This window comes from Tenrec ecaudatus, chromosome 6 (assembly GCF_050624435.1).
Source record: "Tenrec ecaudatus isolate mTenEca1 chromosome 6, mTenEca1.hap1, whole genome shotgun sequence".
NCBI lineage: Eukaryota > Metazoa > Chordata > Mammalia > Afrosoricida > Tenrecidae > Tenrec > Tenrec ecaudatus.
In genome coordinates, this window is record NC_134535.1 from 161430314 (window position 1) to 161442754 (window position 12441).

Sequence of the window (12441 nt, forward strand, 5' to 3'; positions counted from 1 at the left end):
CCATGCAACTCTGTGCAGTATAATGCTTATTATACTAAATGAGCCACGTTCCTGCATAAAGTGGAATCTCATCATCAAAGTGTTTGATTTGATTCAATAACAGTACGCCCGTTATATTATAATCATTAGTCTACACATAGCTACACTCTGATGCTACGGATTTTGACACTGAAGGAGCCCTGATGGCGTAGTAGTCATTCATTACGCTGCTAACCACAAGGTCAGCAGTTCGAACTACCAGCTACTTCCCTGGAGAAAGACAGGGCTTTCTACGCCCGTAAAGAATTACAGTTTTGGAAACTCACAGGGCAATTCTACCCTGTCTTAAAGGGCCATTTTGAGTCGGCATTGACTCATTGGCTGTGACTTTTAGTTTTGATGTTGAGCCACATGTCGCAGAACTGTTCCACTGAGCCCTCTTGGCTGCATTCTTTAGAGATGTAGATCGCCAGGCCTTTCTTCTATGGCACTGCTAGGTGGGTTCAAACCATCAATCTTTCGGTTAGCAGCAATCTGATTGCTGCCTGATTGGGGTCTAGTTAAGTTATATTGTTATCGTGACACCATGTGGCAGAGTGAAACATTGCTCCGTGGTGGGGTTTTGGTGTAATTTCCACAGACACACATTGCTAGGTCTTTCTCCTACAAAGCTTCTGGATGGGTTTGAAACACTAACTTTTCAGGTCGGAGCTGAGAGCTAAGCTATTTGTACCACCCAGGTTCCTTAGCTATAGATCTGTTGTTGTGCTTTGGTGCCATTGAGTTGGAAGTGATTTGGGGCGACCCCATGAGCAACAAAATGAAAGTCGCCTGGCCATGTGTCATCCTTGCAATTGTCCCTAAGTGTGAGCCCATTGCCACAGTAACTGTGTCAATACAGCTGGTGGAGGGTCTTCATGGTTTCCACTGACCCTCTGCTTTGCCCAGCGTAATGGCCTGCTCTAGGAATCGGTCCTCTCTGAGAGCATGTCCAAGGTGTGTTAAACCAAGTCTTGCCAGTTTTGCTTCTAAGGAGCATTCCAGTTATATTTCCTCCAAGACAGACTTGCTCATTCTTCTGGAAGGTCACAGTGTGCCCACTATTCGTCACCCGTCCCATAATTAAAATGCATCCACTCATCTTCCTTACTTATTATTCAGCTTTCGGTCCTGGGCAGCAGACTGGCTGTGCGCAGTATGTTATTTGGTTTCTTGACCGCTGCTTTCATGGGCACTGGCTGTGGATCCAAGTAAAATTACTTTCTTGACAGTTTCAAGCTTTCCCCTATTTATCATGATGTTCGACACTGGTCTCAGTTGTGAGGATTTTAAAAATAAAGTTATAGTTTAGTCATCATTCTCTCAGAAGTACACTCTAGCAATAGACAGGGGGCGGGGGAAAGCGCTTCAAATTCCATTTCTTGTAGCTATGTGACCATGGGCAAGCCACGTACCCTCAGTTTGCTCATCCGTAAAAGGCAGTTGATGATAATAGGGCACATCCCGCAGGATAACCATAAGAAGCAAATGAGTATTTCATTTAAACAGCCTCTGTCATGGTACCCAGACATAAAGATACCCAGCTACTTGCAGACAGGTCTCGATGGAAAGGCTATAGCCGGACATTTCCTCAGGATTTTAACTGAGACCATTTAGACATGGTCTGCTCAAAGCCAACCCAAGTGCCAACATGATATGAAAATAGGCTATTAATAAAGCATAACGAGTAATTGCTGACTTAACTCACATCAGAAATAATTACAAGAGGTTTCCACGTGAGCTTCTCATAGACTCAGGGGGTGTGTAGGGTTCAAAGGGGCCTTTAGTTCAATCCTTTCTTTTTACAAATGCAGAAAGCAAATGCCATCACAGTAAGGCCTGGTCACAGCCAAGTAGAATGGGTGGAAAAGCTCCTGCCACCCAATCCGGTACCCACAGGCTTTTTATTGAAAACAGAGAAAACCAATTCTGTCTGATTTCAATCAGAGTGAGAGCTCTTTATACTTGAGTTTAAGGTGTGCACTTAGACTTTCATGGCAAATAATCTTACCATTGGGTAGATTTCACATATAAGCAAATGTGTGTATAAAATGAAAAGCCATGCTCACATAAAACTTTTGCCAATATTTACCCCAAATGTCAGATCATCAATTATTGATTTGGTTCTGGGACAAGAATTTCCCCAAGAACTCAGTTTTCTGGTCAAGAACAGATGACAAAAGTCAAAAAACCAAAGTAACACTTGCGATGAACAGAAAGAAAATAAAGTTGTGTCCAAACCACTTCAGCTCTAGTGAATTACTTCCCTCACACAGTATGACTAAGGAAGTAGTTTAAGATGCGTATGCACCAGGTTCTTATAGGAATGTAGCACGATGTAGTAGGGGGCTATTAGTGGGCAAGTAGGACTGCTGATTAAAATAATATAGCATATCTCTAACATTTGATTAGAGAAAAAGCAGATGTATGACATATGCTTTGTGATCGTTTTTCAGTAAAAGGCCTGAAGTAAAGAATCAGTTCTGTGTCTGTGGAAGCCAGCCTTGATCTCCATCACTCACTCTGGACTACTATTTCCAAAGTGTCTTCCTGTGCCCAACTCTTAAAAGTGGTTTTGATTGAATATTAAGTAAGCCTAAACCATCCTTCATGTCTTATAGAGGAAAACCAAGATGGGCATCTGTATGATTGCCAGCGACTTTAATCCAAGGTGACTACAGACAACCTTGAAACAACCTTCAGGCCCCTCTCAAATGCCCCACACCTCCTGGAGTCTTTCACATCCATTGATGACCTTGACTGTCTTTCTCTAAAGTTTTGTCAATAGATTGTTTCATTTTGCCTGGTTTTATAAATGGAAATTAGACTTGACATCTAATTCAACATTACATGCGTGGTATTCATTCCAGTTAATGTGTGAATAATTTAGTCATTTTTTCAGCAGTATTTTGTTGTTAGGTTACATGCCCATTTATTTCTCCATTCATAGGCTGTTTCTTTCCTAAACCTAATTATCATTACATCACTTCCAACCGACTAGAATAAAATCATTTACAACAGACTAGAGTAAAATACAAGTTCCCTTCCATGATATATTACTTCCTGCATCTCTGAGCTTCATCTGTGGCCTTCCCAGTATACATATCTTTTTTGGTTCCTTGAATGTGCCCAGATCATAAGTAACCTCAGGGGCTTGGCTCTGCTAAGCCATCTGGCCGGAAAGCTGCCCGTTGTCTTCCTGTGGCCAAGGTCTCAGCTCCATGTAACCTCACAAGGCTCCCCCTGGACCAGTTCTCGAAGGAAGCATTGCCATCTCCATAAACATTGTTGAGTGAATGAATAAGTAATTAAACTGATTTTGTGAGACTACCATAGTATTTTAAGTACTGCAAACATGAAAATCTAGATATTTATTTATTAACTAATCTCAAAAGAATCTTACCACTTGGCTATCTGTGGCAAAGGGATAGGATGATTTTTTGTCCTTACACATTAGCAAGAATGCACTGGCTTTGTTGGGGTTTTAATTTCATTTGGTTTAAAAATGAGAGAGCGAGATCTCAACTAATAAGGCCATGACCAGCTGCATCATTTAAATACAAAGTTCTTTTCAAAGAGAAATTTCCATTTTCTTACTCTCAAGAGACGTTGAAATGTTTAAAACTCTCACCCCACAGGCGCTTTGGAAGCACTCAATAATTGTACAATTCTGTAAAGAGCAGCAGCCCTGGATCAACATCTTTAAGCTCTAGTAGGGAGTCACGGCAGTGCAGAGAGACCCAAAACAGCAAAGCCAAAACAGCAGGTGAGTGACAAATCACACATATGAAGAAATTATCTGGGACGCTGCCCTGATTAGAAGCCTGGCTGGGCCAATTTATGAGAGTGACGTTCTAGGACAGTATCCCTTTCCCTTCTAAACTGATTTCTATTGTCCTAGGCGCAGATCTTGAATTGGGTTCTGGTGTTCCTCATGCTTGCAGGAATCCTCTCATTAACTGCTACTGACTTGAGATCTACTATACCAGGACCTGGTTGTGCAACGGTTAAGCACATGCTGCTAGCAGAAAGGTTGGTGGTTCAAACCCACCCCGCGTCCTGTGAGAGAACAACCTGGAGATGTGGTCCCTCAAAGCTGACAGCCTAGGCAATTCGATGGCACAGTTCTGTGCGGGAAAGGGCTTCATGGATCCAACAAGTATCCTACAACTGGGGGTACAGTAGGGAACTGAGCAGAGCTGTTTGGTACATTGCTGTGTTGGGGACTCAGAATATTTTAATTAGCATCACCTGATGGAAAGTTTACCAGTTGATCTTAGTGCAGCTCTTCCACAGAAATGTACACACACACACGCACGCGCACGCACGCACACACACACACACATGCACGCACACACACTGAAAGAAAAAACACCTCTTCGACGGCGTCCGTGGGGAAAGGCTTTGTGTCAATGGTGTTGGTGTTTGTTACCTGGAGGAATGTTTTGGCCCATAGGCGTGCTCGGATTTTCAAGACTGCACTTTCTCCTCTTTCCAATCGTCCCACCACACAGGAGATTTGTAAGCACGCAATGTTTGTACAATTCTGCAAAAAGCAACAGCAGCAGATCAGTGTCTCTCCGCTCTGGTAGGGTGCTAGGACTCAGGGAAACACATCCACATTCTACTTCCTCCGGGGTCATTTCCCAAGCACTAAGGTATTAATTTCAATAAATAAAAATTGTGAAACTTTGTTAAAATGGAGACAACGAGGCATTGTGGTCATTCTGCTTACCCATCGATGGCAACAAAGTTCACAGCCTTTGCTCGTTTTTACACAAATTGAATCTGGCTCCAGTGACATTTAGCCCACAGATTTCTAGGATTAATTTGACTGAATCAATAGGATAAGTGTCTATGCGGACTCATGGTTCCATCAACGGGCCTCATACCCCCCCCCATATATACAAAGAGTTATTAAAGTAAATGGATAACAACAGCTTAAAATCACTGCCATTGACTTAATTCCAATTCACAGCAACCAGAGAGGACAAAGTAGAACTGGCCCCGTGGGTTCTGAAGACTGTAACTTTCTACGGAAATAGAAAACCTTATCTTTCTCCCGTAGAACAGGTGGTGTTTTCAAACTGTTGGCCTTGAGGTTAGCAGCCCAACATGTAACTCGTTACTCCACTCAGGCTCCTTAGCAACCTCTATAACTTCCAAATAAGCTGCTAGAGATCATGCATGTGATATATGTTAATCAAGACCTAATTATGGTTGTGGGGAGATATAAAGAGAACTTTTATAAAAGAAAGAAAGAAGACACCAAAATGCTAGGAGAGTTGAAGATGGGAGTTATGACCACTGATTGGGCTTTTATGCCTGGAGCATGGGCAGAAATGCTCTATATTTTCTGTCATGTATGACAACTTTCTGTTTCCCTGGATTCCAAAATTGACCCACTGTGAGCCACTCACCCCACCATCTGGAAGCAAAAGAGGGAGTTTTGGTAAACTTCCTGGAGACAGTGCGTCCAGTTAGCTAGTTCTGATGGGTGGTTTTGGAGAAGGTGATACTTGGACTTAAACGTGAAGGGTGAGAAAGAGCGACTGATAGAGTAGGTTTACTGGGACATGGCTCTCAGGAACGTGGAAGGAAGGGAACAGAAGGTGGAAGGAACCTAGTGAACAGATTGAAATAAGATAGGGAGCAGAAAGCCCAGGTGGTGCCGACTCTTCCTATTGATGCTACGGAATTCAGACTTTACTCGATGGGCACTGGGGAACCTATAAAGCTATTGAAACAAGGAGTGTGATCAGGTTTGTATTTTGAAGAAAGAATGAAGTGAGAAGGATGAGGTGTAAGGAGGAGAATGAGACCATTTTAAGAGTCCAAATGGGAACTAATGGGGACCTGAACTGAGGCAGGGGGAGTGAGAGAATACAGCAGATTTGAGATGTTTAGGAGGTAGAATAGATGTATGGTGACTAATGGGAAATTGGGCTTAGAAAGTGGGGAGGCATGGAGAAGGCTCTCTGGCATGGGGAACTGGGTAGGTGAGACCTGGTATTACTGAGCTTGGGAATTCCTGAGAAGCAGCATAATTTGTTGCAGGGAAGGGTGAGTGGAGGGATGGGGGAAATGGGTGGGAACAAAGTTTAGGCATGTTGAGATGAGGTGACTCTGGGAAATCAAGACGAGTGGGTTCCTTCAAGTCCAAAATGCAAGAGGGAAGAGCTAGGATGTCAAGAAAGTCCTTGGATGGTGTACATGGTTAATATGTTTGGCCGCTCACTGAAAGGTTGGAGGTTCAAATCCACCCAGAAGCCCCTTGGAAGAAAAACCTAGAAATTTGCTTGTGAAAATCAGTCATTGACAATCCTATGGAGTACGGTTCCCCTCTAACTCAAGTAGGGTTGCCAAGAGTCAGCATCAACTCAAGGACAGTGGTGCTGGTAGAATGACAAAAGGAACCAGGGATGGCTGGAGCTATGGTCCCACCAGACATACCCCAGGGAGAGAAAAACTGATGGGGACGAAGAGAAGGGAGTGAAGCGGAATCTTGAAGAACAGCGTGAAAAGGAGCAGGTCAGAAGTTAGGGAGAGAGCCGGGAGAAGTCAAGGAGCATGAGCATTTCAGTACTACCAAATGCTGAAGAGGGGTTCGGAGAGAGCGCTGTGAGCTGAGCAGTGGGAAGCTTGGAGAAGGGGAGATGGGGTGACAACTTCAAAAGCAGCAGATGCACTAGATGATAAAGGGAGAATTCCCTTACCACTGGTTCCAATGCAAATTGGAAATTATTATCCCAACACAGGATGCACTTCGAAATTCCTAATCAGAAAGCAATTGAGTAAGTTGTTTTTGCCTAAACAAAAACTGTAGGAGATCATATTTTGCTTTGGGTTTTAGGATAAACTTTGCATAATCACTCTATATCCAGAACTGCTTTGACTCAAGGACATGGAGAGGTGCATGATTTGCAGTTTTTGAATCAATAGGAGGAAGGGAATGAAAGAAAAGTTAACATAATCAGATACACAAATCAAGATCAGATACACAAATCAGATACACAAATCAAGCTGGCCTGGGCCCTCATCTGCAAGTTACACGTTTCTATAATATCCAGAAGTTAAAAATTATCTTGCATTAAAAATATTTAATGAGAAAGACTAGAAGGAAAAGTTCTGAGTGGAGGACAAACACAAGAAAACACAAGCATATCCATCTCTATCCCCCACAGAGGGGTCACAGGGAAAGAAGGAGTCAACCACGGTATAGTAAAGCACCAAGGAAACACACAATATTTCTCTGGTTCCTTGAGGCTTCCTCACCCTCCTCTTTCATGAACCCAGAGATGCCTCTCACTTGGGACTCGACCAGAGCATGTACACAGGTATAGATAAGAGCTCATGACACATGCAACCCAGGAGCAGGAATGGGTATAGCAATACCATAAGGGTAGGGGGAAGGTGGAGAAAGAAGAAGAAGGGGGAACCTAGCATAATGAGCAACACACAACCACACACACCCCTCCAGGGGGATGAACAACAGAAACCATGCGGGGAGATTGCGGTCAGTGTGAGATATGAAAATAATAATAATTTATAATCTATCAAGGGGTCATGAAGGTGCGGGAGGGGGAAGGGGGAAAAAAGAGGAGCTGATACCAAGGACTCAATAGAAAGTAATTGTCTAGAAAAGAATGATGGCAGCAGATGTACACATATGCCCGATACCATTGATGTATGGATTATAATAAGTTATAAGAGCCCCCAATAAAATGATCAAAAAATAATAATATCCATCTCCAGTACTTCAGTGTCTTCAGGTGGTACTCACTGAAGAGGAAATTGAGAAACATATTTGAACTTTGATGTCGTAAAATATCAAAAGTCCCTACATGTTTGGACACTGGTTACCCAGAGAAAACTTCCCATCTGCATATTCGTACTCTATAAATGTCAACCATTGTTTTCTATTGTTCCTACCGCAAACTATTTTTTTATTAAAGAAACACAACACTGGGATATGCATGTATTTCATCCTTGTATTCGATCTTACTAATATGGAAGGAGTTCTGCGGTTAAGCACTCAGCTACTAACCCAAGGGCCAATGGTTCAAATCCACCAATGGCTGCTGTGTGAGAAAGATGTTACAGTCTATTCTCATAAAGAATAGTCTTGTAAATCTCTATGGGGACAAATCTGCCCTGTTTCATAAGGTCACTCTGATTGAAACAGACTGGATGGCAACAGGCTTCTAGTAAGAATAATAATAAAAGTTTATGTGATGGGGTTCAGGGACTTTAGGATTATTATTAATTTGATGTTGTATTAGCCTACTGTACTAGAGTGAGATAACTGATTAGAATTAATGGAGCTTAAAAATGTTGGGGTGCTTTGTAGTGATTTTTGTATCCAGGAGCCCTGTTGGAACAGTGGTTACACATTGGGCTGAGATCGGCAAGACCCTAAATTTGAAACCACCAGCCACTCGATGGGATAAAGAAGAGGCTTTCTACTCCTGTAAAGAGTTATAGTCTCAGAAACCTACAGGGGCAGTTCTGCCCTCTCCTATGGGGTCAATGTGAGCTGTCATCAAGTCAATGGCAGTGAGTGAGTGAGTGAGTGATAGAAACATAGGAACAGAACTGAAGTCATTTCAGTCGTTCCCAGGATTCCCACTTCAGTATCCTATTTGTATTCCTCAAAAGCAACACGCATTTTCTAAATCATCTGATGTGTTAGCTATGGGGCTTTCTGGACTGAAATTCTGGAGCTGAGAGCTCAAGGAGAAGCGGGGCCTGAGGACAAGCAGCTCATGGGCATCTTGAGACCCTGTACACCGCATCGATGGTCTATAAAGCAGGAGCGGTGGTTGGTTGTTGGTAGGCATGGTGGAGTGGGTTTTTAAAACACTGCCATCCGATGACAAAGCCGAACAGACCCACTGACTTCCCCACAGGCTTTTCTAGAAGCCCCAGTCTCTATGGGAGGAGACTGCCAGGCTTTCTTTCCGGGAGCCATGGGGTAGTTTTCAAACTGCCAACATTTTGTGCCACCAGGCCTGGGTGAAAATTCCGTAGATCAGCATTTTAGGGTGTTCTCATTTATCAATTCGGTGTAGGCAGTCAGGTGATCGAGACCAGAGGGGAGAGAAAAAAAAAAAGCCGGAAGCATCTGATAGACCCGGAAAGGTCCAGAATTAAGGAGTGAGTGATGCTCCCAAGCTTGGTAACGCCACATACATACGAGTAGGCCTGTGCTCCACTGGCTTCTCAGTGGCTGATATTTTGGAAGTAGGTTACCAGATTTTTCTTCTGAGTCTCCTCTGAGTGCACTAGAAACCCCAACTAGGCAAACAGGCAGCTGAGCAAGTTTGCATAACCCAGAGACTCTCCTAGACTAGAAAGCGCTCTCACAGAACCAGCATATCTGCTTCCTAAGATTTCGCTCCTGTGACTGCTGACACGAATGGAGCCCGAAGTTCACGGTGTAGTTCTGAAGGGATGGGCAAGATTTCTTATGTAATTTTACTTTCCAGCGGAATCATCTCCACTTCTCTACGAATGTCTCTTCGCCTTGGGGAAAATGCTATCGTGACAGTTATCTGGATATCAGGACATCTGATTCGCCACACATTTGGTTCTCTGGCTTGGCCTGTCCTCTTTTCAGCACACGCATGCGCCATTCCTCCCCACCCCCGCCCCTCACACACATTTGTTGATGGTGCTTTAGTTGATGGGGCAAACAATTGTTTAATGTTTACATCTCCATTCGAAATATTTTTAATGTGTCCAATTAATTTTTGTTTGTGTGTGTGTGTGTGTGTGTCACCTATCACAGGGTTTTAAAACAATCATTTTATTAGGGTTCATACAACTCTTATCACAATCCATACAAACGTCAATTATGTAAAGCACACTTATACATTCATTGCCCTCATCATTCTCAAATATTTTCTATTGCAAATTCTTTCTAGCCCTCCTTTTTTATGTATTGAGAGTTAAATGTATTATTATTATTCTGTTCCGTGCACTGGTGAAGCACAGGACTGCTACACCGGCTGTTGGAGCCCAGCGACTCTAGGGGAGAGAGGCCACACATTCTTCTTGGAAAAAGCATACAGCCTAGAAAACCGTCTGGAGCAGCTCCGCGCTGACACGTGGGGTCACTAAGAGCTGGATTGGACGTGGCAGCACCTACACCCACGGGCCATACAAAGCCAAAGTCCGGATTAGGATTTCTCAAGTGTCACTTTGCTCCATCTTGAATTCTTTCCATTTCATTCTTGGCTGGAGTCACTACAGATCTCAAAGCAAGCTGGTACCTTGTCATAAGAGCCATTTTATTGAGCTCACTGGTGGGGTGCTTTGTGAATTTAGTCATGACTGATGCTTGTCTTTCAAACTGCATGTGATAGATTATTGGAATTGGATTTACTATTCGTGTCATCAGGAATGACTCAGAGAGGCCAAGTTGTACAATGTCTCTGAAAAGGAGTACCTCCACCATGGACACATTTGTCTGAGCACGGCACCATGTCACACACCGTAGAAGCAATGGTGAGCAGACTAAGCATAGCCCCTGCCAAGCTGCGCTTGCCCCGTGGTGGGCCGGTGGGAAGAAGGCTCCTGGTTGAGCCTCGGAGGGCTTCCCAATTTGGGGGATGAGCACTGTTTTGGAGAGGGCCAGAAGCGTGGGCTTGGGGGGTTAACAGCTCTCACTCCAGGCATCATGTGAAGAGCCACAGAGTCCTCCTTGCTCAGTGGCTTCTCCCAGGTCAGCCTCCACTTGCTCTTCCTTGTTCCCTTCTTGGTCCCCCCCACGGCTTCATGTCATAGGCTTTCCTTCTGTCAATTGGCAGCACTGGGTTTGTCCTTGTGACTTCACAAGGTGTTGTTTTTCCAAATGCTTTTCCCACTGAAGCTTCGGGACAGGAAACATCAGTTCTGCCCCTGAACCCCTCACCCTCACCCTCCACTGCCCCAGGCACTGGGATGCAGCAGCTCTCTTCTGTTCCCAGCCCCAATGCACAATGCCTTTGTGTTTGAAGGGAGCGTGGTTTTAGACACAACCTCTGGCCACTTCATGGCGAGAGAATGTGTTCATAGTCTCACACGCATCCAGGAGCTTTTCTGTAGGACACAGGTGCCACATTACCCAGGGCCTCCATGGTTGGGTGTCGCTGAGTGTGTTGGGACTCTTACTGACCCCATGTGGCAGAGTAACACTGCCAGGTAAGGGTGTTGTGGTTTAACCTTTATGGAAGCAGAATTCAACTAGAGCAAGAGTAACAGAAATCCTGTGAGTGAGTAACTTTAAAGAACAGAATCCGTTTTCTCACCCAAAGCACATTCAACCGTCCATATTTCTGGTAACATTCTGTAATGACCATGGGAGTGTCCCCTACACCTCCGGATTCTTGCCAAGCCATCATCGGAATGGCTCCTAATGTCTGCAATTCTACCAACAGTTTCTGCAAGGCACCTAGGATTTTACTATCGAGCGAAAAAATAATTCCTCCAGCCTCTTGGTTTCCCAATTCCAAAGCTCTTCCCACCTTTCTAGTATTTATTGAAGCATCACCCTTCTCCCTGGTACCCAGTTCCAGACAGGGTCTTGTCTATAGGAACAGGGGTTAGGATTTCAACACAGTCAGCTGAACTCTGGCACGGATTGGGTGCCCTCCTCCCATGACTGAGATCCAGAAATAAGTTAGGAGACTTGAACTGAAAACATTCATAAGTGTTGTCCACAGTTTTGGAAAAGGATGAGTAAATCCAGGCTAGAATTACTCTAAGTGGCTTTCCTAAGTCTAAGTCTCCACGGGTCTCGAAACATTGCCTCTCACCTCTCCTGGAGGAGCAGAGGACTCAGGGGCTCATAGCCAGCTGACCTTGCTTCTCTAAACTCACTTTAAACTCACAGACACAAGCCTAGAGTCTGGGGATGAGCTGCTAATGGAGCCCTGGTGTTCTTGAATCGGATTCCAGGCTACATTTTACATTTTTATCATTACTTTTCCAATGTGGCTTCTGTGGAGGTTGCTCACTGCCATAGAGTCAACCCTATAGGACGGGATCCTATAGGACATCATCACGGCCCTATAGGACAGGACAGAACTGCCCCTGTGGGTTTATGAGACTGTAACTCTTTACAAGCTCCGAAAGCCTGATCCTTGTCCTACGGAGCAACTGGTGGTTTTGAACTGCCAACCTTATGGTTAGCAGCCCAACTGGAAACACGGTGCTACCAGGGTTGCTTCCCGTGGATGTTTTGAGGAGTGCGGAAGTTCCACTGTGCACACTCCTTAGTTCCTGCCTCACAGTCTATGCTGCTTATTAACATGTCTGGCAGAGCTGTGCGCTGGAGGAGACTGGAAAACAGTACAGATACCAGAGCCACCTTTGCTTGAGAATTCTGTCCACACCAAGGTCACTGTCCATCCTCTCTGCACCTTAGGATGCAGTAAAGCT

The 12441-nt window shown here is 44.3% G+C and overlaps 1 protein-coding gene across 1 annotated transcript in view; it reads right to left on the reverse strand.

Moving 5' to 3' along the window:
• ITGA8 (integrin subunit alpha 8) overlaps positions 1–12441 on the reverse strand; it is a 242237-nt gene that overhangs the window by 21898 nt on the left and 207898 nt on the right. Inside the window, exon 27 of the mRNA XM_075552439.1 lies at positions 4451–4564. Coding sequence (XP_075408554.1) covers positions 4451–4564 — 114 coding nt within the window. The remainder of the gene's footprint in view (positions 1–4450; positions 4565–12441) is intronic.